This window comes from Chanodichthys erythropterus, chromosome 10, assembly GCF_024489055.1.
Source record: "Chanodichthys erythropterus isolate Z2021 chromosome 10, ASM2448905v1, whole genome shotgun sequence".
Taxonomy (NCBI): domain Eukaryota; kingdom Metazoa; phylum Chordata; class Actinopteri; order Cypriniformes; family Xenocyprididae; genus Chanodichthys; species Chanodichthys erythropterus.
In genome coordinates, this window is record NC_090230.1 from 35,683,281 (window position 1) to 35,708,539 (window position 25,259).

The 25,259-nt window shown below is 37.7% G+C and overlaps 1 protein-coding gene across 1 annotated transcript; it reads right to left on the reverse strand.

Annotated features, from left to right (window-relative positions):
• Window positions 1-1,080: 1,080 nt before the first annotated feature.
• fgfr1b (fibroblast growth factor receptor 1b) lies at window positions 1,081-23,393 on the reverse strand. The gene is made up of 17 exons (XM_067397545.1): window positions 22,981-23,393; window positions 18,202-18,398; window positions 11,973-12,059; window positions 11,719-11,891; window positions 9,715-9,838; window positions 9,432-9,622; window positions 8,597-8,741; window positions 6,513-6,706; window positions 6,267-6,412; window positions 6,058-6,179; window positions 4,994-5,104; window positions 4,712-4,902; window positions 4,479-4,601; window positions 4,324-4,394; window positions 4,070-4,207; window positions 2,842-2,947; window positions 1,081-2,627 (listed from the first exon to the last, which is right to left on the reverse strand). The coding sequence occupies exons 2-17, from the start codon at window positions 18,344-18,346 to the stop codon at window positions 2,445-2,447; spliced, it is 2,250 nt and encodes a 749-aa protein (XP_067253646.1). The 5' UTR covers window positions 18,347-18,398; window positions 22,981-23,393; the 3' UTR covers window positions 1,081-2,444.
• Between the last annotated feature and the right edge of the window lie 1,866 nt (window positions 23,394-25,259).

The following is a 25,259-nucleotide window of genomic DNA, read 5'->3' on the forward strand; positions in this document are numbered from 1 at the left end:
TCTATCTATCTATCTATCTATCTGTCTTTTCATCCATCCGTCTTTTCATCCATCCATCGGTCTTTTCATCTATCTATCCGTCTTTTCATCTATCTATCTATCTGTTCATCCATCTGTCTATCTATCCATCTATCCATCTATCTATCTGTCTTTTCATCTATCTATCTATCTATCTATCTATCTATCTGTTCATCCATCCATCTGTCTATCTATCCATCCATCCATCCATCTATCCATCTTTTCATCCATCTATCTATATCTATTCATCATCCGTATTTTCAATTTATCTATTCATCCATCTATCTATCTATTCATCCATCTATCTATCTATTCATCCATCTATCTATCTATTCATCCATCTATCTATCTATTCATCCATCTATCTATCTATCTATCTATCATCATCTATCTATCTATCTGTTCATCCATCTGTCTATCATCTATCTATCTATCTATTCATCCATCCAGTCTATCTATTCATCCATCCATCAGTCTATCTATCTATTCATCCATCCATCCATCCATCCATCTATCCATCTTTTCATCCATCTATCTATATCTATTCATCATCCGTATTTTCATCAATCTATCTATTCATCCATCCATCCATCCATCGGTCTTTTCATCCATCCATCCATCCATCCATCCATCCATCCATCTATCACTTGGAGTGTAGATCGATTGTCATATTGGATTCAGTCTGAAAAACTGCTCAGCATTAATAAAAGATCTAAAGACTCGCCAAAGTGCTTCAGCTGTCTTGTTTCACTGCTGTGAGAGTTTTTCCTCCTGATATACAGCCTGATGCTGCTGTGTTTGCTCTTGGTGTTGGCGTGGTTAATCAATGAGGTGCCGGCGGAGGGGAAAAGCGCTTTCTTCTCACCGTTAATCATTTGCTTAGCTCTCGCTCATGCTTTCAGCACTAGTGGATCGCATTGAAGTCAGCAACTTCTTACGCACATCTGCCCTTCAGACAACCTCTGGACCAGCTTGTGAGAAGAGATGTTGGTTCGCCTGTCATTTATTTCCTACGTACATGGGCTATATAAACAAATGCGAGCTTCAGATCATTTTAATTTTATATATAACATTTTTTTTTTATTTATATTCCCACAGGAAAGGCAATATCTGTCAGCTTATTGACAGCCTGAATATAAGTGCATGGCCACTGCCTTAAAATTCACATCAGAACATACATAATCACACAAGCATCGAAACTTTTTCTGAGAACTAATTTACACTATTCCTCACAACAAGTTGCCAGTCCTGTCATATAAACCCTGTCATTTGAGAGTCTAGCTTAAAATAATGTAGACATGCTATGCTTTGAAACTGGTGCAAACAGATTGTCAATCACCATGCTGACGCTAAACAGACATACATATTCCAGCTGTTTCATATTAATAGTTACTAGACATTCATTCACACTACTGGAATTTAGCGTTGCAGGACACCAAACAAACGGTAATCGCACTTTAAGACCATAACAGCAAGCGATGAGTAACAGATTTCATTTGTAGCTTATTTCAACATAAATCTGTGTGACACCATCTTCTAACCAGGCGCTACATTGAAATTGTAACCATAAGTTAATTTTTCCACACTGAAAGAGAAAATGCTGTGACATAACACAATCACGGCCAGTCAGAACATATTTGACGTTTAAAGGTGAAGTGTGTAATTTCTGCACGACTAGCATTGCCAAACGGCAAAAATTACTATAAAATAACTATTTTCAAACAGGTGTCCTAAACATTCACTTCATCTGCCATTGGTTGAACAACCAGATAGTCCCGCCCCCAATTCAAGCTATTGGTTGATGTAGCCAATGTTCCTATGTCAAGCTAGATTTTCCAAGGAAACCAACTTACAAAAAAAGTATCTGAACATTCTTAAATTACACACTTCAGTTTTAATATTATTTTACGTGTAGCATGATTTTGGACCAATGAGATTTCATTGTGGGCGGGGCTATCCAGAACCCCAATGGTGTTGCGGTCATTTTTCTTGAACAAAAAAAAAAAGCATAAACAAGCTCATACAAAAATAATAATAATTATAATAGTAATATAAAACAATAGTGTTTATATAATTTCATATTTGTACAATTTAACCGCATTTACAAAGCCAGCACATTTGCAATTACTTGTCCAACCCATTGACTTTGTTGGCGATTACAAGCATTCTTTCCTTATGTGATGCTTTTTGAACATCTTATTTGTGAGGATCGATCCCTCTGAAGGACAATCAGTGGGCAAAAAGTTTGGTCGTTCCCCACACAAGCCTCTCTGTTTTGATCAGTCTTGACTCTGCGAGTCTCCTGGTTTGAAACGTTTCCTCCTGCCTGTGTTTCTGTGCTGGAATGGATCAGGCTGAACTCCTCAGTCTCTGAGCCTGCAGAGTTTATGAGTCAAAGGAAGCAGAAAAATAGAGATCCTCTACTGTCAGCGTTTTTTAAAGGACCGAACAGTTTGTTGTGGAGGAACTGTTGGGGGGATGCAGGGTTCTTCAGGTCCAGAATCTCTTAAGAAGACCGAGTCCGGCTCGGAGGAGCAGGTGGAACTTCTTTCATTCAGGATGACCTGAGAGTACATGGGCTCCAGGGGCACAGAGAGGTCCAGATACTCCTGAAAGGGAAACACATACGTTAATAAGCAATCATTTCAATATGCATTGAAATGAGAACAATTTCATCCAAGCTTGCGGGGGAGTAACATGCTTGCACTTTGGGCCAGAGTTGACCATAATGTGCATTCCAAATCAGTCACTTGTTATGAGTGTTCATTTTGAGTAGGATGCTAACTAAAAAAGGTAGCTACCTACACAGTCTGCTGGCCTTACCTGATTGGATATCATAGACAGGGTGCGATCAAGGTCTTCTACCAGCTGTTTAAAAGTTGGCCTCTGTGTGGGAACCGCATGCCAGCAGTCTTTCATCATCAGGTATCTGAAAAGAAAAATGTTTTCATAACTGAGTCATTAAATTTTATTGTGCACAATGCATTAGTGCATTTCAGTACAAAGAAAAGTTTTAATTTCTGCTAACATAACCTAGAGTGGAAAAAAATACAAATTTTTAAAACTTGCACAAAAATGATATGCGACACATTTTTGAAAGATGTATTTATTTAAATAATAGATAATTTATTTAAAAAATTATAATAATTTATAATTATCATCATTATTATATTTATAAAAATTTATTATTTTTTCAATATTTCAAACGTAATATTTATTTTATTTAATAATAAAAAAATTATGTATTTATTTTAATAATAATATTGCACCTAAAATAAATAAATATTAAAATAAATTTTAACTTTCACTCAAAAACGTGTCATCACGGAAGTTAAATGTCTTGTGAATGACATTTTAATACAAGTTTGAAAAGTTTTTTTATTTAATGAAATTCAGAAGCATTTTTAGTTGCAAATCAAAATATCTGAACAGGCCATTTTATTCTAAAGAAAAAGGTTTTAATTTCTACGAAGCTAACCAAGAGTGGAAAAAAATATTATTATTATTATTATTATTATTATTATAAAAACAAACTAACAAATAAATTATATAACATTAATTTAATATAGAATATATACATTTTCACTCAAAAATGTGTCACATTACGAAAGTTAAAAGTTTTGTTAATGGCGTTTGTAAAAATTCTATTTAATAAAATTTGTAAAAAAGCATATTTTAGGCCGTGTGTCCACCAAAGCGTTTGTAGCCAACTGAAAACGCAAGCGCTCTTCCAAAAAGGTAAAGTATTTGCTCTGTTTCTTGTTTTCAATGATTTTGTTCTATTGTCCGCTTGTTGTTGTCACCTCCTCCACTGTGATTGGACGGCTGGGTACAAAGTGACAGTGATGAGTGCTGCGTTTTACCCAAAAGAAGTTGAACATTCTTCAACTCTCGGCGATCAGTTAAAAATCAGTTTTAAAAAAATGTGCCTCGTCGCGCTGCTTGTGTTTTAAAAAACACGGCGCTTCTATTGAAAACAACTGGAAAAATACACTTGCTTTGGTCGACACACGGCCTTAGTCACTAATTAAAATATGTGAAAGGGCCGTACAGCTCCTGAGTGCAGGCTGAGGGTCTGTCCATGCGATGACCTTCTCGCAGAAGCTTGAAGAGCTCTTCCACAGGGACTCCGGGATACGGAGACCCCCCCAGAGTGAAGATCTCCCACAGAAGGACCCCAAAAGACCACCTACAACCCAAGAGCACTTCATCAGGACCAAGACATAACCAAGAAACTGCACTTTTATTAAGTAAAAGCATTGTTGTGAGGATATACTAGAATGGAAAACATATGAGCCATCTTACACGTCACTTTGATGTGTGTAAATCCTGTCAAACAAAGCCTCAGGTGCCATCCATTTCACAGGCAGCCGGCCCTGAAGAAGAAATAAAGATGTTCACTTGTCATAAATTGAATATTTGGACTATAAATACGACTGTTTGAAGAACTGACTGCTTACATTTGTAGTCTTCTTGTAGTAATCTATGTGATGAACGTCCCGGGCCAGACCGAAGTCTGCTATCTTCATTACGTTATCCTCTGTTACAAGTACATTGCGTGCTGCCAAGTCTCTGTGGATACACTGTTGAGGAGCGCACACAGACCAAAAAAGTTTTTTAGCCCACCTTTTGAAGAAATTGTGAATCAAAAGTGTTATTTTTTTTAATAAAAATCACAAAATATCAACAATACCTTTTTGGATGCCAGGTATTCCATGCCACGAGCCACCTGGTAGGCACAGGAGACCAGGTCTTTAATGGACATGCTTTCAACAGGCACCTGGTCAGGATTGTAACAGTACTCCATGCCATGCGGCCGGCGGGCACGCAGGTATTCCCTCAGGTTTCCTTTGGAGGCATATTCCACAATGACATAAAGAGGGCCTGGAGGAAGAAGATATGAAACCAACATTTCCAGATGTGCCAGCATCTTCAAATGCCACATGATTGTAAGAATCCTCAGATGGGGTCTTACCATCCTGGGTACAAGCTCCGAGCAGGTTGATGATGTTCTTGTGTTTTCCAATCATCTTCATCATCTCCATCTCGGAGATGAGGTCAGACAGGTCCTTCTCAGTGGCGTCAGCTAATAAAAACAGGCAAAATGTTAATGAGGTCAGGTCTACACAAGTAAATCTGATCAATAATGTGGTTTGGTCCTAAAGCCCCCATGAAACCAAAATGGGTATTTTGTGGATTTTAGTTAATGTCTGTTGGCTCTACAATGCAAAAAAGTCACTTTCTTAATCAGTATTTTTGTCTGATTTTCCAGGAAATAAATACATATAAATTTATAACGATAAACATATAATTCTAAAAAAAAAGAAAGAAAGAAACAACTATATCGGCAAAGAGAAATGATATTGTTGGAATCACTTTCAGAAGTATTTTGTTTCCAGCTGAACGATAAAAACATTGACGGCCAATCAGAATCCATCCTGCTTTAAAGAAGTCAAGAATTTAAAGCGACAGACTACAATACTGCAGCGTGCTTATAATAAACAGATCAATGTTGTTTGTTGATGTGGACGCTAATATAGTTATTGTTATTTTCTTAGTTATCGTTCTTGGTGTAAACAAAGCCTTAAACCTTAAAATAAAGAGAATATATCTTATTATTATTTTATTACTATTTATTATTATTAAACATGATAAGTAGTGTAATATATATATATGTATATATTGTTTTTTATTTATTTTTTTTTAGATATTCTGGACATATAAAATAAATAGTAAAAATATAAATAAAATAAAAACAATTTGCAAATTGCATATAAACAATGAAATTCATTCAAGATGCATTTCAAATAAGAGTATATATAATGAAAATGTACACAGTTTTGCCGATCAAGTAAATTTATCTTATTTTAAGAATGTTTACAGACAGACAGCAATTTTTTTGCAGAGTAAGATATTCTGGTTCCTCCTTTAATGCAAGTATACAAGGTTTTTGATATCAAAAATCAGTCAGATCACTTCGAAACAGCATCAAACCATTTCGTGGGGTCTTTTGGGGTGTTAATTTGCAAAACCACTTACATTTCAGCATCTTCACAGCGACTTTAGTTATGCGGTTGGGCTTGTCTTTGTCCAGTCCAATGGTTTCGCCCATCACCACCTGGCCAAAGCAGCCCTCTCCCAGAGGTTTCCCAAGTACTAGCCTGTAACAAACATACAGATGAAAAAAAATGATTCCTAAGTTGTACACAGAAAAAGAAGTTTAAATTTTAAATAAGCAGTGGTCGTACCTCTCTCGATGCACCTCCCAGCACGGGTCCTGGGGCAGCTCGTACTCAGAGACCCCTGACAACATGGGGGTCCCGCTGGAGGAGAGTCGTGAAGGTCGGACCAACATCACACCAGAGTTCAGAGATGAACTAGATTCCACCGACACCTGTAGGCCAAGGAAGCAGCAGGGGTGTTTTTAAAAGCCTTTAGATGGACACGAGGGTCTTTCTTTAGGATATCAGTGTGTCAAATCCCTTATCTGTTACCTGTCTGCGGAGAGGAATGCTTTTGGCCAGCTTATGGACGGCCAGCTGGCTGTTGAAGTCGCTCTTCTTGGAGGAGCTGCGGACTTTGACGATGGTGGCGATTCCTACCATGAGGAAGATGAGGAAGAATCCCACACAGTAGATCAACACCTCCAGGTATGACTGACTGGGGACTGCAGAGGGAGCGGTGGGTGCTTATGGGGCAAACACAACGCTAGGGTCAGTAACCAAAACTAGATTCATACAGCTTCTGACAATTGAGAATGCTGTTGTGGGGCTCTAAACATCTGTTGCTATATGGATGCTAGTAGGTGGTATTATTTCTGAAAATATAACAAAAAATATATAAAAAAAATGTATATAACAGCGATGCTTGGCAGCACTAATAAGGTCAAATCCACTTATATGGTTTCAACCGACATCAAAAACACCTCTGTTACTGTGACTACAGCATTAAACAGTGCTTTGGACTGACACACACTGGTAGATGCTGGTGACAGGCACACACGCACACATATCCACACATACACACACACACACACCGTGCTCTGTTTTATTTCAACCAGTGCATTTGACACTATTGGCACCGAGAAGAGAGCACAAGCTCCCTTTGTTGCTGCATAATGGCTCCTTTGTGGAGTAGTATTTCGCCCCACATTCTCCACCGACGTGAGGCTGCAGTCGTCCCATGCACAAGTATGAAATAAAACCATCATGGCCAAATTGTCCTGGGAGGCCAAAGAGACCCATAACTATACCTGATTGGTTGTTATTGAATTAGAGCATCATATAGAGTTGAGCTGTTCTGCAAAAGTATGCAAAGGTTGAAATAAAACAAAGTGTCCAGAAGATAAGGACAACATTTTTGTGGTGCTTGATTATTAACTATTTCATATATTAGTAATAAATATTTTAATGATGCAGTGATAATGCAGCACCAAGTCACAATAAATTCAGATTATAGTCAAAAAAAACTATAACGCTCTTCCAAAATTATACTGTGACCCATATGGCATTTTTTAGGCATCATAATCATGCTCCACACACAAAGGCGGTTCAAAAATTATGCTGCCTTATAAGATTTGGACAATTTGGTTAAATTCTAAGGCTGCATCACATCTCATTATGCATTTTGACTAGATTGGTGCAATAAATAATGCAAGATGGTGTGCAAGTTGAGGAAAATGTTATAAATATGCTGTATCAATAAAAACAGTTAAATTGAATATTTTACCCAATATTTTTTTAGCTATATCATTTAATGCCTATTAGAGCAGAGGTTTTCAACAAGAGGGCCTCAGAAAACTTCCAAAGGGGTCCTCAAGATGACTTAAAATTATTAAAATAAGGCATAAGCATATAATATATTTCTTAATTTAATTCACCCCCTCAACAACTTTTTTCCTTTGGAGAACCAGGGTTCCCCATGGTCTTGATACATGAGGTAGCTTAATTTGTGATTTGTAGACCTGGAAAAGTCATGTAAATTAATAAAAAGTCTATGATGCTGCCTTAGAACAACAAGATCACCCACTAGTTTTGTTTGGAACAGAGCTTTATGTATGCAAAATGTTCTCATATCATAGTCTGCTTACTCTCAGAACAAGCATAACTGATTTAATTGGAGTAAAGATGACTTGGTGTGCACTACCCGCTCATTAAAACAACAAAGACAGCAGGACAGACAGAGAAAACAAGGAATTTAGAGGAAGAAAAGCAGAGGAGGTGAAACAGTGCCATAACTGGTGTCATTTGCCAGGTCAATGGGAAGTGAAAACTAGGATAAGATAATACTTCTATAGGGGAAGATGTCACTAAAATCCAAATGTTTGGTCTACTCTTCATGCTGGTGCCACGCATGGGTGGTTTTGCACCTGTGGACGGCCACACACGTTCCCATGAAACACCTCGCCCTTTGTCAATGGTGCAAAAGATACACCGGCTAAAGTGACAGTTGAGTAAGAGCTCTTTGACTTAAATGTGGTTCACCTGAAACTGCCGATTGACACAAACAAATGAGCACTGTTGGGAGAGATGGATGAGAAGGAAAGGTCTGGAGAGGACAGGAAAGAGTCGCCGGATACCTTTGACAACGGTCAACCATGCTGAATGATGGGAGATCCCGATAGAATTGCCCGCCAAGCAAGTATACACCCCAGCATCCTCAAAGGACACATTCCTCAACTGGAGCACCTCCATCTCCTTGTCGGTGGTGTTGAGGCCAGCCGTCTGGAAGAGAACGAGAAAAGCAGACCCGAGGCCCAAGACGTGAGGGGAAAGGAGGAGGAAGCGGGACCACATTGAGCTTGGGGAGTTGTTGCTTTTGGTTGTTTTAAAAACCAGTTAGATGCTCCCAAAGCTCAGAAAGCCACCTGAAACCTTTCCATCACCTGTAGAGAGACAAAATATCGCTGCCCAGCACCATCACCCTCAAGTCTACCTCCACCTAAATCAGGCAAGCCACATGGAGACTCTCTCCAGTAAGACCCAATCCATAGCGAGGGAATTATTGCCATAGTTTGGGTCAACTGGTAGTTTCCATGGCATTATTGAATAGGAAAACCCAAAGCATGAGAGAAACCCACGGCAAAAACCTCTAAGGAGATCATTTCAGACTAGCCTGTGGTCAAGTTACCTTGTCTAAGAACAGTTAACCAGGCTGACTGATTGGCTTCTCCTATATAATTGGACACTTTGCATATATACTCGCCGCCCTCTTCTTCTGTGATATTGTAGAGTGTCAGCACCTGGGTGTCCGAGCTATTGACCCCCGAGTGCTGGAGACAACAAGAAACCAAATTCATGACATCCAATCCCAATCCACCACATCCTAAAATGTGTGGATCACTTATGTGAAACCGCTGCATGAAACAATTCGGACTTGAGCAAAACGGCTGCATTTCACTGTAAAACCTTTACCTTTAGGACGCGTACGTAAGGGTGTCCATCAGGTCCCAGTTGGCTTCCGTTCACCAGTATGTGTTTGAGCCACTGGATGTGAGGCTGGGGATCGCTGAAAACCTTGCATTCAAACTCTACGTCACTGCCAACCACAGCTGTTCGGTTTGCAGGGAGACCAGCATACAGGATGGGCCTGTGAGGTGATCGCTCTGCAACATACACAAGGGGCTTTGTAAGACTTGGATATAATTGCAGTATTTATTCCTGAACTGCCACTGGTCGAGATCGAGACGTTACTGACCCACGACATCCAGCTGATAGGTGTGATTGATGCTTCCGTATTCATTCTCCACCAGGCATGTGTAGTTGCCCTTGTCTGAGGGCACCACAGACTCCATGATTATGGTCCACATGTGTTCCCGCAGCTGAGAATAGAAAAAAAAATTTTTTTTAAATTGTATTCAGAAAATGTTTACTCGAAATATATACATTTATATGTGCGTGTTTGAATCTAAAGTATCGACTTTAGTACCAAGTTGGTACTGAAATTGACAATACCAGCATTTCCCCCTAGCATTTTGAGCAGATTCTTAAAAACCTCTAATTGGCCATTGTGTTCACGCACACAACAGATATGTCTGTGATTGGCTACAATGATCAGCTGATAGATGCCTGCTTTCAAATGCTCCCATGTGTATCTGTGTAAGCGCTCGTTGAAGAGCGTCATTAATGTCTATTTACAACATGTTTTTGAAACGTTGGTCATTGTAGCCAATCACAGACATATCTGTTGAGGGTGTGAACACAATGGCCCATCAGAGGTGTTTAAGAATCCGTTCAATGGCACTCAAAATTCTTGGGGGAACTGCTGGTATCTTCAAATTTTTAAAATTTCAGTACCGCCTTTGAATTTGAATCAGTTCATTGAAACATACTGATTTCGAAATGGTTCATGATTTTGAAACTGATTCATAGAGAAGAATCACACTTACTAATTGCCATTTTTGCTAATGATGTTTTAGTAGACACTTTCTAACATCTATTTTAAAAGGGATAGTTCACCCAAAAATGAATATTTGATGTTTATCTGCTTACCCCCAGTGCATCCAAGATGTAGGTGACTTTTTTTCTTCAGTCGAACGCAAATTATGATTTTTAACTGCAACCGCTGCCGTCTGTCAGTCAAATAATAGGAGTGATTGGGAACTTCAACTATAACAGTAAATAAAACTTGCTTAGACAAATCAAAATTAAAACCTGCGGCTCGTGACGACACATTAATGTCCTAAGACACGAAACGATCGGTTTGTGCGAGAAACCGAACATTATTTATATAATTTTTACCTCTAATACACCACTATGTCCAACTTCGTTCAGCTTCCTGTTAGTGAGGTCAAAAAACGCGTTCTGGTGACGGAAGTGATGTCTCGCCCATATACTTCAATGAGCGCGAGACATCACTTCCGTTGTCAGAGCGCGATCAGACCTCACTAGCCGGAAGCTGAACGAAGTTGGACATAGTGGTGTATTAGAGGTAAAAAATTATATAAATACTGTTCGGTTTCTCGCACAAACCCATCGTTTCGTGTCTTAGGACATCAATGTGTCGTCACGAGCCGCAGGGTTTAATTTGGATTTGTCTATGGAAGTTTTTTCAACTCTTATTGTTCAAGTTCCCAATCACTGCTATTATTTGACTGACAGACGGCAGCGGTTGCAGTTAAAAATCATAATTTGCGTTCGACTGAAGAAAAAAAGTCATCTACATCTTGGATGCCCTGGGGGTAAGCAGATAAACATCAAATTTTCATTTTTGGGTGAACTATCCTTTAATGCTATTTTAATGAAATTGCATTAAAACTGTTATAACTTACTTGTTTTAGCACCTTATGGTACTTGTTTTCTTGATATTTGCACTTTGTTTCTATGTGTGTCAATTTAGAAGTTGCACCATGGGGCCTTAAAGGAACAGTACACCGTATAATTTTATATGCCTGGTGTGACAATCTTGAATCTTGAAATTGGCAGCAATATAATCACAAATATGTTGTGCATATTCAGTATATCCCCGATCACTACGGCTATCTACTTGCAATGAGATGTCTGATGTTTCCTGCATGTTTAAATCAGGGTGTGTGTATTTAGGTGTCAGGTTCAGGGTGTAGAGATTCAGGCTGTGATTTTGGCCTATTGTGAGCTGAGGTTTCAGCTTTCCTTCTCTCGGCTCAGGTGCAGGGTAAATGAGGGCTATATGTCCTACACAACAGTGATATCACAACAGAAGTCTGCACATGTGCAAACGTACCTTGTAGCCCCCGATGCGCTGGTCTCTTTTGAACTCTTTTCCATTCTTTAACCAGCGTAGTTTCGGAGTTGGGTTTCCCTCTGCCTGACATCGGAATTTTACTGTTTTGCTAGCCGGTACGGCATGAAGCTTTTTTTCCATCTTTTCAGGTTGAGCCCAGTGAGGTGCCATTGCTAAAGAGAAAATGTGGCATTTTAAAACAACAACCAATTCATCAATTGATTTTCATCCCGAAAAAGAAAGTGCATGCTTACGTAAGAGCTCTTGGCTACTTGACGGCTTGTTCTCTTCTGATGATGACTCATCGTCATCCTCATCCTCAGAAGACGCTACTGCATGACCTGTGACAAAGTCGACAGGATGTGTGTCAGAGAATAAATTCATACAGCCGCCCATAAAGGTCAGAATGTAGCTATTTCACCATGCGCAATTTCAGACATCACAAATTCAGCCAAAAACATACAGATGTGATTATTTATTTGACTATATGTCCACTAGCATCCTGGCCAGGAAACAAAGAATAGCAGCAAATTAAGAAAGAAGAGGTTTGCAATGCTTTTAATTATTTATTCACAATATTATGACACATTTTGTGTTCTTTCTTGATCAGATAGTGAACGAAGTAAACGCATCCGCCCTTCACAGAGTGCCGGACAGTGAGAGCGCATGAGTCACTGCAGGCTCTGCTCCAGAGCCGTGCCCACGCTCGAATCACACAGACACAAACACACACACACACTCTCTCTCTATCTCTCTGGGGAGCCGTCTAACAAATTCACCACTCAATGCCTGACACATTCCACAGCTGAACAGGGAGAAAAGACTTCACAAAACCTCAGTTGACAACAATATACGACCTCAAAAAGCAACTTAAAATATAGCTGCAAGCAGCAATTATTGGGGTTCAAGCACTTTAAGGTCTTAAAGCACATGCATATTATGTTTTAATTAGCAAGCCTGTAACCATCTCGATCATAGATGGAAAACCCCCATCCTCTCTAAGCTCCTACAAGACGAACCTGTCACTTTAACGATGAAATAGGCAGAGTGGTTGCCCAGAAAGCTCTGGACAGTGCAGGAGTAAAGCCTAGAGTCTGCCGGCTCCACTGACCCGATCTCCAGCTGGCCCCCATTCACCCACATGCGGTCTCCATTCAGCAATGCAGCGTGGTCTCTATTCCAGATGACCCCTAGGCCTACAACCGGGGTCTCGTCTTGAGCCAAGCACTGCAGCACCAAACGTTCCCCAGGGAACAATGTGTACAGCTCCATTTTCACCTCTGTTCGGACTAGTGGAACAGAAGACCAGCATGGAATGTTTGGCAAAGGGGTACTGGATCAAAATTGGCATTTCGAAAACAAAGTGTGAGACAAGAGACAAAGCTTGTCCAAAGGAAACTGAAGAACCACTAGAGTTAAATAAGAGCCATGACTAACAAAAGAGGGATGAGTTTGTAAAGCACTATGGAGAAAGAAAAATATGTAAGGGATGCCTAAAAAAAAAAACAAAAAAAAAAAAACTAATGAAACTATAAAAATATGACAGGATCACCACCAACAAAAACCATTTAAAGAAAGCCACAATGTCAACGACGATGAAAAAGTGAGGCACAAGACAGATATTCAGAAATAACTCCAACTCGGTCAAAATCACTGGGGAATATTTATCCTAAAATTAAAAGAAAATAATTATTATTATATTTTGGATAAAGGAAATTAAGCCTTCAGCATTAAGATTGACAATTTAGCACATTTCAATTAAGCAAATTCCAGTAATGCCAAAATTATAATAGCTTTCTTTTGACTGGAATTTTGAAAAAAAGACATTAAGAATGTGAAGTATTTCTACCAAGAGAGTATTTGTTTGATAGAATAAAATATAATAATACGTATGATATACGTTTTAATTATCTGATTTTGAACACTAAGATGATATTTTGTTGGGAAAATGTGCTTGATTTTCATAAGAAAATAAATGTAAATAGTCTTAAATATTCATTATTTTTTAAAATATAATCACAGCAAAATATAACTATGATAAAACATAATTCTTTCTTTCTCCATTTTTCTCTTTCTTTCTTTCTTTCTTTCTTTCTTTCTTTCTCTTTTTCTTTCTTTCTTTCTTTCTTTCTTTCTTTCTTTCTTTCTCTCTTTCTCTCTTTCTCTCTTTCTCTCTTTCTCTCTTTCTTTCTTCATTTTGTTTTTGAGGAGAAATGTGGCCCAAGAATACTTATCGTGAGATTCACCCATGAATTCAATATTGCTTTCAAACACTTTGAATCTAAAAGTCTATTAGGAAGAGATGCAACACTTCCTATACAAACGAGTGGGAAGTTCTGAAGAAAAAAAATGAAACAGTTTAAAGATTAACCTCCTGTGACCCACTGCACTTATTAGGACTGAGTTTCAGTACATACAAACAAAAGCCCAAAAAAATCCTGACGCCAGAGCATACGGCCGTTCCTATTCAAAGAGACCCCCCACCAAACTAAAGTCACCTTAATTGTCAAACAAACTAATCCATCCCTTTTGTCCTCCACTATGTTTCCTGACAATGCGAGCGGATCCATAAGAGACGGAAGGGGGAAAGAGAGCCTGTTCGGAGAGACGGAGAAGAGCCTGTAACAGCAGGTTCCTCAGCTAGTTGTCATGGAGATCTCACTTGAGCCAAGTGGAGGTATTTCCTGGATCACAGGCCCCTTAATCCCAGCAAGGAAACGGGACGAGAGGGGGGTGGGATCAACTTTCGCTTCAGCCCAATTTAACAACAAAAAAAGCATGCCGAGCTGAAAAGTAGAGGCTTAGGGATCTGCTGGTCTTAAAGATAAAATGAGGACTGATATCTCCTCATAGTCCTTCCATTCACTTTATTTCCAATTATTCCAATCGCTTACTAGAGCAGAAACATGACACGCACCTTAAACCTCACATTTACAAGAAAAACAGCACTCATAACTGGAGTTAAAAGGGTTGTCAACTCCCAGCATGCCTTTCGATGCCTTTGTTGTTCAAACTAAACATCTGGCTGTTACTATTGTTGTGATTAATCCAGCAAAGATATTTTTAGGAGTTGTTCTGCTTCAAGTGGCGACAAAAAAATAACAGAAATATCCATAAAAACATCAATATAACCATGAAAATTTATTGGCCAAATGACTGTATGAAATGACTCTATGAACGAATGACTGAGAGGGTTGTTATTAAATTGCTCTTGACTTTCAATGGTTTCAGCAAGTGAACTAGTATTTAATGTAGTCTTGGTAGTACTGTTTTAGTTGCTATTTATGATTTGTATTTACCACACTAAAAAATGTTGAGTTAAATATGGACAAACCCCAGCGATTGGGTTGTTTTGACCCAACCTGCCGAGTAGTTTTATTTAACTCAACTATTGTTTAAAAATTACTATATTGCTTGCCTAAAATGAACCCAAAATAGGTTGGAAATTAACATTTAATAAGTTAAAATCAAGTTTAATAAACACTCTAAATGGACAAACCCAGCAATTGGGTTGTTTTAACATAGTGGTTGTGTTGTTTTAACCCAGCGGTTGGGTTAAATGTTTGCCCAAACTCGTTGGGCAGTTTTATTTAACTCAACTTTTGTTTAAAAATGACTATTTATTGCTTAAAATAAACCCAAAGTATGTTGGAAATTAACATTTATTAATGTTTAATAAATTAACATTTATCAATAAGTTTAATGATTCATAATTAAACAAACATTTAACATTACTTTTGATTATTGTTGCCTCTAGTAATTATGTCTGATTTTTAATTTCCAACATATTTTGGGTTCATTTTAATCCAGCCATACAGTAGTTGAGTTAAATAAAACTGCCCAGCATGTTGGGCAAACATTTAACCCAACCGCTGGGTTAAAACAACCAAATGGCTGGGTTTGTCCATTTTCAACCCAACTTGGGTTGTTTTAACCCAGCATTTTTTGAGTGTATTATTGTTTTTTCCTTTGTTCTCCACAGCCCTTTCAGAACAGATCAGTAACCCATTTGTAGGGCTCAAAACCGAAGCAATCACATGCACACTTCCTTTCAAAAGGCTAATGTAGTGAATATAAAATCAGAATATCTTACAAAGCTTTTGCACAAGCTTCACCTTTTTGCACATAAAACAGCATAGTGAATAAAAAAACACAGACGATTTGGTCCTCATCATGTGGGAATTTGAACCATTCCTCTGGTGAAATTGGAAGCAGTCAACAACAAAAGGAGGGGCGCACCACCTAAATGGCCGAAATGGAGAAACTGTGAAATTGGAAGCACATTTTGTTTACGGAAGAAATTCTGTGGGGGAAAAAAAAAAAAAAAAAAAAAAAAGTACTTCTTTATGACTGCTAGGAAACAATCTTACTGAATTAAACTGAACGCTTTCCACAAAACAGAAAGAATCATGATATGTCCCTACGTCATTTGTCCCAGTCTGACCGACCTAAAAACACAAGCATGATTTCATCGTAAGCTGTACCAACGCACATCTGTGCGCTCACAATCAGACCACTCCGGACTGGCTTCTTGGAGAACCGAAGAGAATGTGTTTTTTCAGAGGGAGGCGGAGGCCTGACCCATTTGTCTTGGTCAGTCAGTCCAGGCTGAAGTGTACAACATCTGTCATCACCTCATTATTCATCCAACGACATCTTTAAAAGCCGAAAAGTCATTGCATTTCAGATCATTACAACCCTTTTAATGAAGTAAAGCTTTAATAAAACAATCCTCGAATCCTTATAGACATCCCGTCTCTACACATCAGCCAGGATTGCTGCTAAGCTCTGGACTTGGCTGGGAATCAATAGAGGAAGTCCTAGTCTGAATGGATTGCTGCTGGGATTTCCTGCTTGGCTAGTAATACTGCTGGGCACCGAGTCGCTACAACAAGTCAATTCAAACAAGAAGGCAAACAGACAGTTCGATCAAGGCTCACAAACAATAGACCAAGAGTTTATACAGCAACAGGATATGTGCGATGGATGGCTGTTCTCACATGCAGATGAGCTCTGTGGCCCACAATGTACAACATATTAGTGTGTTAAACGACTGTGAATGGACACTGTCGGCTTGTATGCACACATGCATCACCAATAATTATGTAGACAATTAAGACTGTAGTGGAAGTGTGTTGGTGTCAGGCTGTCATTTCCCTTATTACACTAAAAGGCAAATTATCAAACCTCTTGATACCACAACTATAGGGATGCATTGACAAATTCAGGCAGAAAAGCTGATAATAATTTTTATGATATGGATGATAACAGACAGATATAAAAATGTTATACTATTTAACATTTTAACAAATTTTACACTAAATAAATATGAAATGCAACAATAAAAAGTTAAATAAATTGTTTCAAATGTTAAAAAAGTATCAACATTATAATGCACTGTATGAAATATATATTAGAGATGTACCGATATATTGGCCAATAATCGTTATCAGGCAATAAAAGCTAATTTTCACACTATCAGCTATCGGCCGATAGATTAAAAACAGCCGATAGTCAGGGCCGATAAATTCTGTCAATCAAAAGAGCGCAGGAAAATGCTAAGAAACCAGTGTGTTCAATATTAATAGTAATTATATGAATTAATAACATTCAGAAAGTTAAGAAATATTAATTTAATCTTCAGAATTTGATTAATGTGTGTTAATATTAATTTGAGTAATGTGTTTGTGTATAACTGATACCATTTAATCTGAAACAAGTTGATGGAATGGAGAGAATAAAGATTTTATTTGCATTTCTTTCAAAATATAATAATTAAAAATATGATGATTAATTATAATGAAATTATCATTAATTTAAAAGAAGGTATAAAAGGCAGAACCCCCAAACCATTGGTATCATTATCAGTATATAGTATAGTATCAGTAGGCAGATATAACTCTGAATAATCAGTGGAGAAATTTAGTGTAATTATATATATATATGTCACACTTTATTTTAGGGTCCATTAATCACTATTAACTATGACTTTTGTCTCAAACTCCTAATTGCTGCTTATTAACAGTTAGTAAAGTAGTTGCTAAGGGATGTAGAATATGATCATGGATATATATAGATATATATAGAGAGAGAGAGAGAGAGAGAGAGAGCATTGTGTTTGGATATTTTAGCACAATAAGGAGTTTTTTCACTACAATCCATATGAACCTCTAAGGTTTCAAGAAAGAGCGAAAGAGCCCAAAGCTCCATGGATTCATAAAGGAAAAGCATCTGTACTCCTACAGCACACCAGACCCTAATGAGTTCCAGCTCCACTAGTTAACTCCACATCAAAAACTGAGCCGTGACCAGAACTCTGCTGCTACATGAGGTGGAGCCTAGTGTAAACTGATCATCAAATGAATGTTGTCCATTCATAAGTCACACAAGTAAAAGATATGCTGCTTTTATCCATTTGTTCGATTTGCACCACCTTTGATTATGAACATCCTGGAAATGAACACTGGAAAAGGAAAAACTTACCTTGTTCGGTTACTGCGGGACGTGAGTGGGCCAAGGGGAGGTGAGCTAGAATAACCCACAGGAGAAGCAAATGCCATGACTTCATCATCCTGAGAGAAGCCATGCCACGGCAGCTGGGCGAAGAGGGTGGGCCGAAACAGCTCATTCACACAGCTGTGGGCAACGCTGGGCCATCAACACCAGCAGCATAGAGCTACCTGCCAAAAAAAGTGAAAGAGAATGTATACAGGAAATAGTCTAACATGGTATGCATGGATGCAAAGGAGGAAAAAATAAACTTTTCATAGGAATGATCTGGCTTTTGGACTTTTTTCTTCATTAAATAATTGCTAGAGAGTTCTGGTTAGTCAGGATGGTTGCTCACACTCTTAGGGTTCTTTATTGGCATCTATGATTCCATGAACTTTAACATCCATGGAAACCTTCCATTGCACAAAAGGTTCTTTATAGTGGAAAAGGAGTTCTTTGGATTGCTAAATGTTCTAGAAAAATGGTTCCTTTAAGAACTGTTTACTGAAAGGTTCTTTATGGAACCCAAAATGACTCTTTGCTTTTGGAACCTTTATTTTTAAAAGTGTACTGACCATTCTGGTCCCTAGATATGGTTAGATTTGGAATGTTGGAATGAAATTTAGGAGTTGAGTGCATATGTACACCAATGTAAATACCACTGGGAAACTTTCATTTTGGGGAGGTAATCACTGAATAATTGTAGCAATCAAATTTGTAATGGTACATGCTGACTGCTTATTTTAGTCTTTACTCTTAATTTTGTGGATTGATCCATTTTATTCTGACCAAGATCACTTGAACACACATCACATCACAATCATGATTTACAAAATCTTAAGTAGGAACTATCCAGAAGGACTTGAAGCAACATACAAGAAAGAGCATTCAAAAGTTTAAGGGTCAGTAAGACCAAATAAATGCAGCCTTTGTAAACATAAGAGACTTATTAAAAAAAAAAAAATCTTACTGACCCCAATCTTTTGAACACTATTTTAAGTTTCCACTTATAACTATATCAAAGAACCACAAAAAAACATAAGCCATCTACACTCACGCTCTGCTTACAGAAGACCAGACCCATCTCATTTACTGAAATAATACGTCACCTGGCCATAAAGCCCATCTGGCAGTCATTCATTTGACTTCTAAGGCTCCTTCATTGCTCTTAAATATTAAGTTTGATTAGCACTGACAACTGTTTATGCAACACCAGCAGATAAATAATTAAAAACAATTCTCCTTATTTTAATGCAACAAGCATCTATTGACATAAAAAGTGAATTTAGCTGTAAGGAAAAGAAGCTAGACTAGGTAAGACTCTAACTTTGAGACAAGAGAACATTGCAAATCAAAAACCAATTTAAACATTTTTTTCCCCACATGTATGAAGAAAACAGAGGCCCCAAAACCTCTCGACCCCTCACCCGACAGCAGCTGCCCCCCTGAGTACATGTAGAGAGGCCATCCCGGTGGTGTGAAACACATCTGTTAATGCTATGCCCCCCTAAGACTCGCCACTTGACACTTGGCTTTCCTCGGGACCCCAGTCACGCCTCTATCCCTGCCAAACATTACCCAACAAAAGCCCCGTAATCGGGTTTTTGTATCCCCTCCTCCAATAATCACACGGCAAACCATTTGCTCTCACACCTTCAACTCTACCCACAATTTCCAATCTGATACAACACAACTTGTTGCCATATGTTCTGCTCTCATTACTATAAGAGTGAGGGGAATTAGAGTATTAGTGAATACAAACAAAGACAAAGTTGTTTCAAGTGATAGATTTGCAGTGTGGCGGCATTAGCACCTTCGTCCCATTGCTCAGCTTTCGGCGTTTAGAATACCCGACATGATCCGTTTTCATCTAGGAGGAGTTACAGTACAGCAACATCCCATTGTGTTAATTGTGATCACCTCATTAGAATGATAAACGAGGGATGTCCATCCATTACTAAGAGCTGTCCTATGGTCTTCATGCCAAAGTAATTCAGCTAAAGTGCGACCTCTTGGCTACATGAAGAGAGGTGGGTGGCGAACCTGAATGAAAAATCCTAAATGCTAGTGTGCAGCGGGTTTATGATAAGCCCATAAACGCAGTTCATTTACCTCACAGGCGCTGTCCATAACCATGTCAAAGTAGTAAAATTTAAGAATCTCTTAAACTGATGAGAATGTAGAGTTATTTGTGGTACTTTTCACACATGAAACTGTGGCACGCTGGCGAGATTCAAAGAAATGTTATTGGATACGCTATAAAAGTGTTTTGCAACAACAGTCACGAAACCGTATAAAAAAACGTGTGAAGTTCTAGAGGGATAATAGCTAACACGTTACACAGTTCTACCAGCAGTCTGAAGGACTTTGCAAAAAAACATTTTTGATAGTGCTGCTCACTCTTCATTGCTTGTGCTTTTTGATACTTGATGTACAGGAAACAAGCAATTTCCAATTTTTACCACCACACAAAAAGAAAAAGAAAGAAAGAAAGAGCCCTACTACTCTAATGTATTGAAACTTATTTCCATCTTGTACTAAAAAATTTAAAAAAGCTAACTGCAACTATAGTGCAATTTAAAAAAAAAATTCTTGCAATTCTGAGTTCATATCTCACAAAAAAAAAAACTTTTTTCTCAGAGTTGCGAGTTTATATCACAATTCTGAGTCAAACTCGCAATTGCTAGAAAGTAAGTCAGAATTGCGGGATATAAACTCTCAATTGTGAGAAAAACATCAGAATTACAAATTTATATTACAATTCTGAGTTTATGTAAACTCGCAATTGCTAGAAAGAAAGTCAGAATTCCAGGACATAAACTCAATTGCGAGGAAAACGCCAGAATTGTGAGTTTATGTCTTTCAAATCGGACCTTTTTTCTCTGAATTTTGAGATATAAACTCGGAATTGCACGTTATAAGGTCAGAATTGAGATGATAACTTGCAATTGTGAGAAAAAAGAAACAAGCTTCCATACTTATGAAACGAACATTAAAAATTAAATGTAAAAAATGTTAAAAAAAAAATAATGCATGCAAATTACATATTAGCAAATAAATAAATGGAAAGTTTAAATGTATATTCAAAAAAAAAAAAAAAAAAAAAAAAACATGATAAAATGATAAACAGTTTCTTTTCATATTTGGCCCTAAATAACCTTGGAGTAACTGCTTATACTTGATACTTGTACTATTCTCTTTTGCAAGCTGCTTTAGACAAAAGCATCTTCTAAATGGACAAAAGCAAATGAAGAAACTTCTACTCAACTATCACTACCAAAAGTGGAAAACAGCATTGAAACCATCAGTCTTTTCAGAGCTCTCCACAGTAATGCATGAGAAGCATTTGAAAAGCCCATTGTGATAATTAAAGGTTGGGGTTTGCTGTGTTCCCTACCCCCCTGAGAGTCCAGCCCGGACCCTTAATTACTATGCTGCTTCATCCATGCATGACATTCCTGGACGCTGTATTTGTTTTGGGAGATAGTCATGCAATCCACCCCAAGACCCCACCAACCGGGACCAACCCCCTGCTCTCGACCGCCTGGGAAGTTATAAGGCTTTACACCTGTAATTGTATAGATTAGGAAAGGAAATCCAAGTGAATTATTTTCCCATTTCCCTTCCTATCCACACCTCCGTCGCCTTCGTTTTGCATAATCCCTGACGCACACCAAAAACTCCCCCCAAAAATGAGAATGACGATAGTGGCTATGTGCTGTGCAGCAAATGTGAGGGAATCGTGGAATATCTAAAACTCTGAATATAAAGCTTCAGCTGCAGTTATGCTGAAAGTGATATTGAGAAGATTACTAAGACGAAACCAGTCACAGTGGGTGATTCAGAAGCGCTCTGACCAGGTGCATGGACGCAGCTTGTCTTTCAGCGCATCCAATATTACACATTCAATTTGGATGGACTCCAGTTGACAGGGTCGACTGTGAGATTCGGTTGTAACTCAGCATGAGTGCCACGATAAGTCAAGATGGGATGCTAGGGGAGGGGGGTTGTGGTTTTGAAAAGAAAAGTTTAATTTATGAATCATCTCTGAAACAAATGCTTGTAGTCATCCTCAGAAATGCTGACACATGTTAGAAAACCAATTCAATGATTCACTCTTGATCAGAAAGTGGCCCTAAAGGTAAATTAGCATAACATGTAGAGGATGGGACTGACTCATTTGGTTTTCTGACTAAGATGTTTAGACTGACACAATGGATGTATCTTACTCCCTCAAGTGTCACAAAAACCCCTGATTTATCATGAAAACAGAAACAGATCACCCTGGAAAGGTTTGTTTCCTCAAGGAACACAATTCATCCATAATAAACACTGGACAGACAATGCCACCTAGGGTTTTAAAGCTCAAAATAGGTCACTTTTCATATTCATTGATATGCAAATGAAGGGAACACAATGTAGCATTCTTATTCTACTCCTGCTGTGAGCACCTATTCAAGGTTTGTTTCTTCATGAATGTGCAAACACAATGGAAATGAGAATGATTTACTTAAAAAAAATACAACTATACATATATGTATATGAGGTTTCTTCCTATACATAGGCTATAAGAATACTTCTGTATTCACATCTCTATTTAAAATTTGCAAAACACTTCTTATTCAGATATACGAGTCTTCTGTAATTGTCTTTTTTTTTCTATGGCTATGGCTTGCAAACTATGTTATCATTCATATACATCAAAAAATAACATTACGCATCAGGTAACACGTAGCCTAAGATGTTCTTCCCAAAGTTAAAAACACTCACCTCTGGATGTTATTCTGAGCACTGGGTCGTGTTGAAGTGCACTTCTTGTGAGAGTTATTTAGGGTTGTAAAGCATTACTCCACAACAAGCGATCTCCGAAGAAAATGTCCCACGCTGAAGTGAATCAAAACAAGCCACTCAGCCAGATTTCTCTCGCGCGACGCGTCTGTTTTTGCAAAAGTAGCGAGGGGAAAACAGAGTCACGTTTAAACCAGTTGAACCAAACAAAAGGTTTTGGTCCAGGTGAGCAGAGGAACCGTGAGAAAATGTCCACGACTTTGCTGTTTGTGAAGTTTTTCATTCATAAACTCGTTGCAGGAGTCTCGCGGCATACGAAGATTTACGAGTCACAACGAAGTAAACTGCTGCAAATGTGCGTGTTTGTCTTGCGCTTTCTCTGTCGCTCACAGCAGTGCTTCTTCCTCTCGAAAGGAATATGAAGGAGGTTTTTTTTTCTTCGTACCTCCCACTTCCAGGATTTGAGGATTCAAGAATTCCACTGCCCCTTTCACCAACCCCCCTCCATTCACCTCTGAAACTCAATGCAGATACACTGCTGCTTGTTACCAATTCACTTAGCCTACTATATTAGATAGATAGATAGATAGATAGATAGATAGATAGATAGATAGATAGATAGATAGATAGATAGATAGATAGATAGATAGATAGATAGATAGATAGATAGATAGATAGATAGATAGATAGACAGACAGACAGACAGACAGACATATATTTAGATAGATAGATAGATAGATAGATAGATAGATAGATAGATAGATAGATAGATAGATAGATAGATAGATAGATATTTAGACAGACAGACAGACAGACAGACAGACAGACAGACAGACAGACAGACAGACAGACAGACAGACAGACAGACAGACAGACAGATAGATAGATAGATAGATAGATAGATAGATAGATAGATAGATAGATAGATAGATAGATAGATAGATAGATAGACAGACAGACAGACAGACAGACATATATTTAGATAGATAGATAGATAGATAGATAGATAGATAGATAGATAGATAGATAGATAGATAGATAGATAGATAGATATTTAGACAGACAGACAGACAGACATATATTTAGATAGATAGATAGATAGATAGATAGATAGATAGATAGATAGATAGATAGATAGATAGATAGATAGATAGATAGATATTTAGACAGACAGACAGACAGACAGACAGACAGACAGACAGACAGACAGACAGACAGACAGACAGACAGACAGACAGACAGACAGATAGATAGATAGATAGATAGATAGATAGATAGATAGATAGATAGATAGATAGATAGATAGATAGATAGATAGATAGATAGATAGACAGACAGACAGACAGACAGACAGACAGACATATATTTAGATAGATAGATAGATAGATAGATAGATAGATAGATATTTAGACAGACAGACAGACAGACATATATTTAGATAGATAGATAGATAGATAGATAGATAGATATTTAGACAGACAGATTGTTAGACAGACAGACAGATAGATAGATAGATAGATAGATAGATAGATAGATAGATAGATAGATAGATAGATAGATAGATAGATAGATAGATATTTAGACAGACAGATAGATAGATAGATAGATAGATAGATAGATAGATAGATAGATAGATAGATAGATAGATAGATAGATAGATAGATAGATAGATAGATAGATAGATAGATAGATATTTAGACAGACAGACAGACAGACATATATTTAGATAGATAGATAGATAGATAGATAGATATTTAGACAGACAGACAGACAGACATATATTTAGATAGATAGATAGATAGATAGATAGATAGATAGATAGATAGATAGATAGATAGATAGATAGATAGATATTTAGACAGACAGATTGTTAGACAGACAGACAGATAGATAGATAGATAGATAGATAGATAGATAGATAGATAGATAGATAGATAGATAGATAGATAGATAGATAGATAGATAGATAGATAGACTGATATTTAGACAGACAGATTTTTAGACAGAGACAGATATTTAGATAGATAGATAGATAGATAGATAGATAGATATTTAGACAGACAGACAGATAGATAGATAGATAGATAGATAGATAGATAGATATTTAGACAGACAGACAGACAGACAGACATATATTTAGATAGATAGATAGATAGATAGATAGATAGATAGATAGATATTTAGACAGACAGACATATATTTAGATAGATAGATAGATAGATAGATAGATAGATAGATATTTAGACAGACAGATTGTTAGA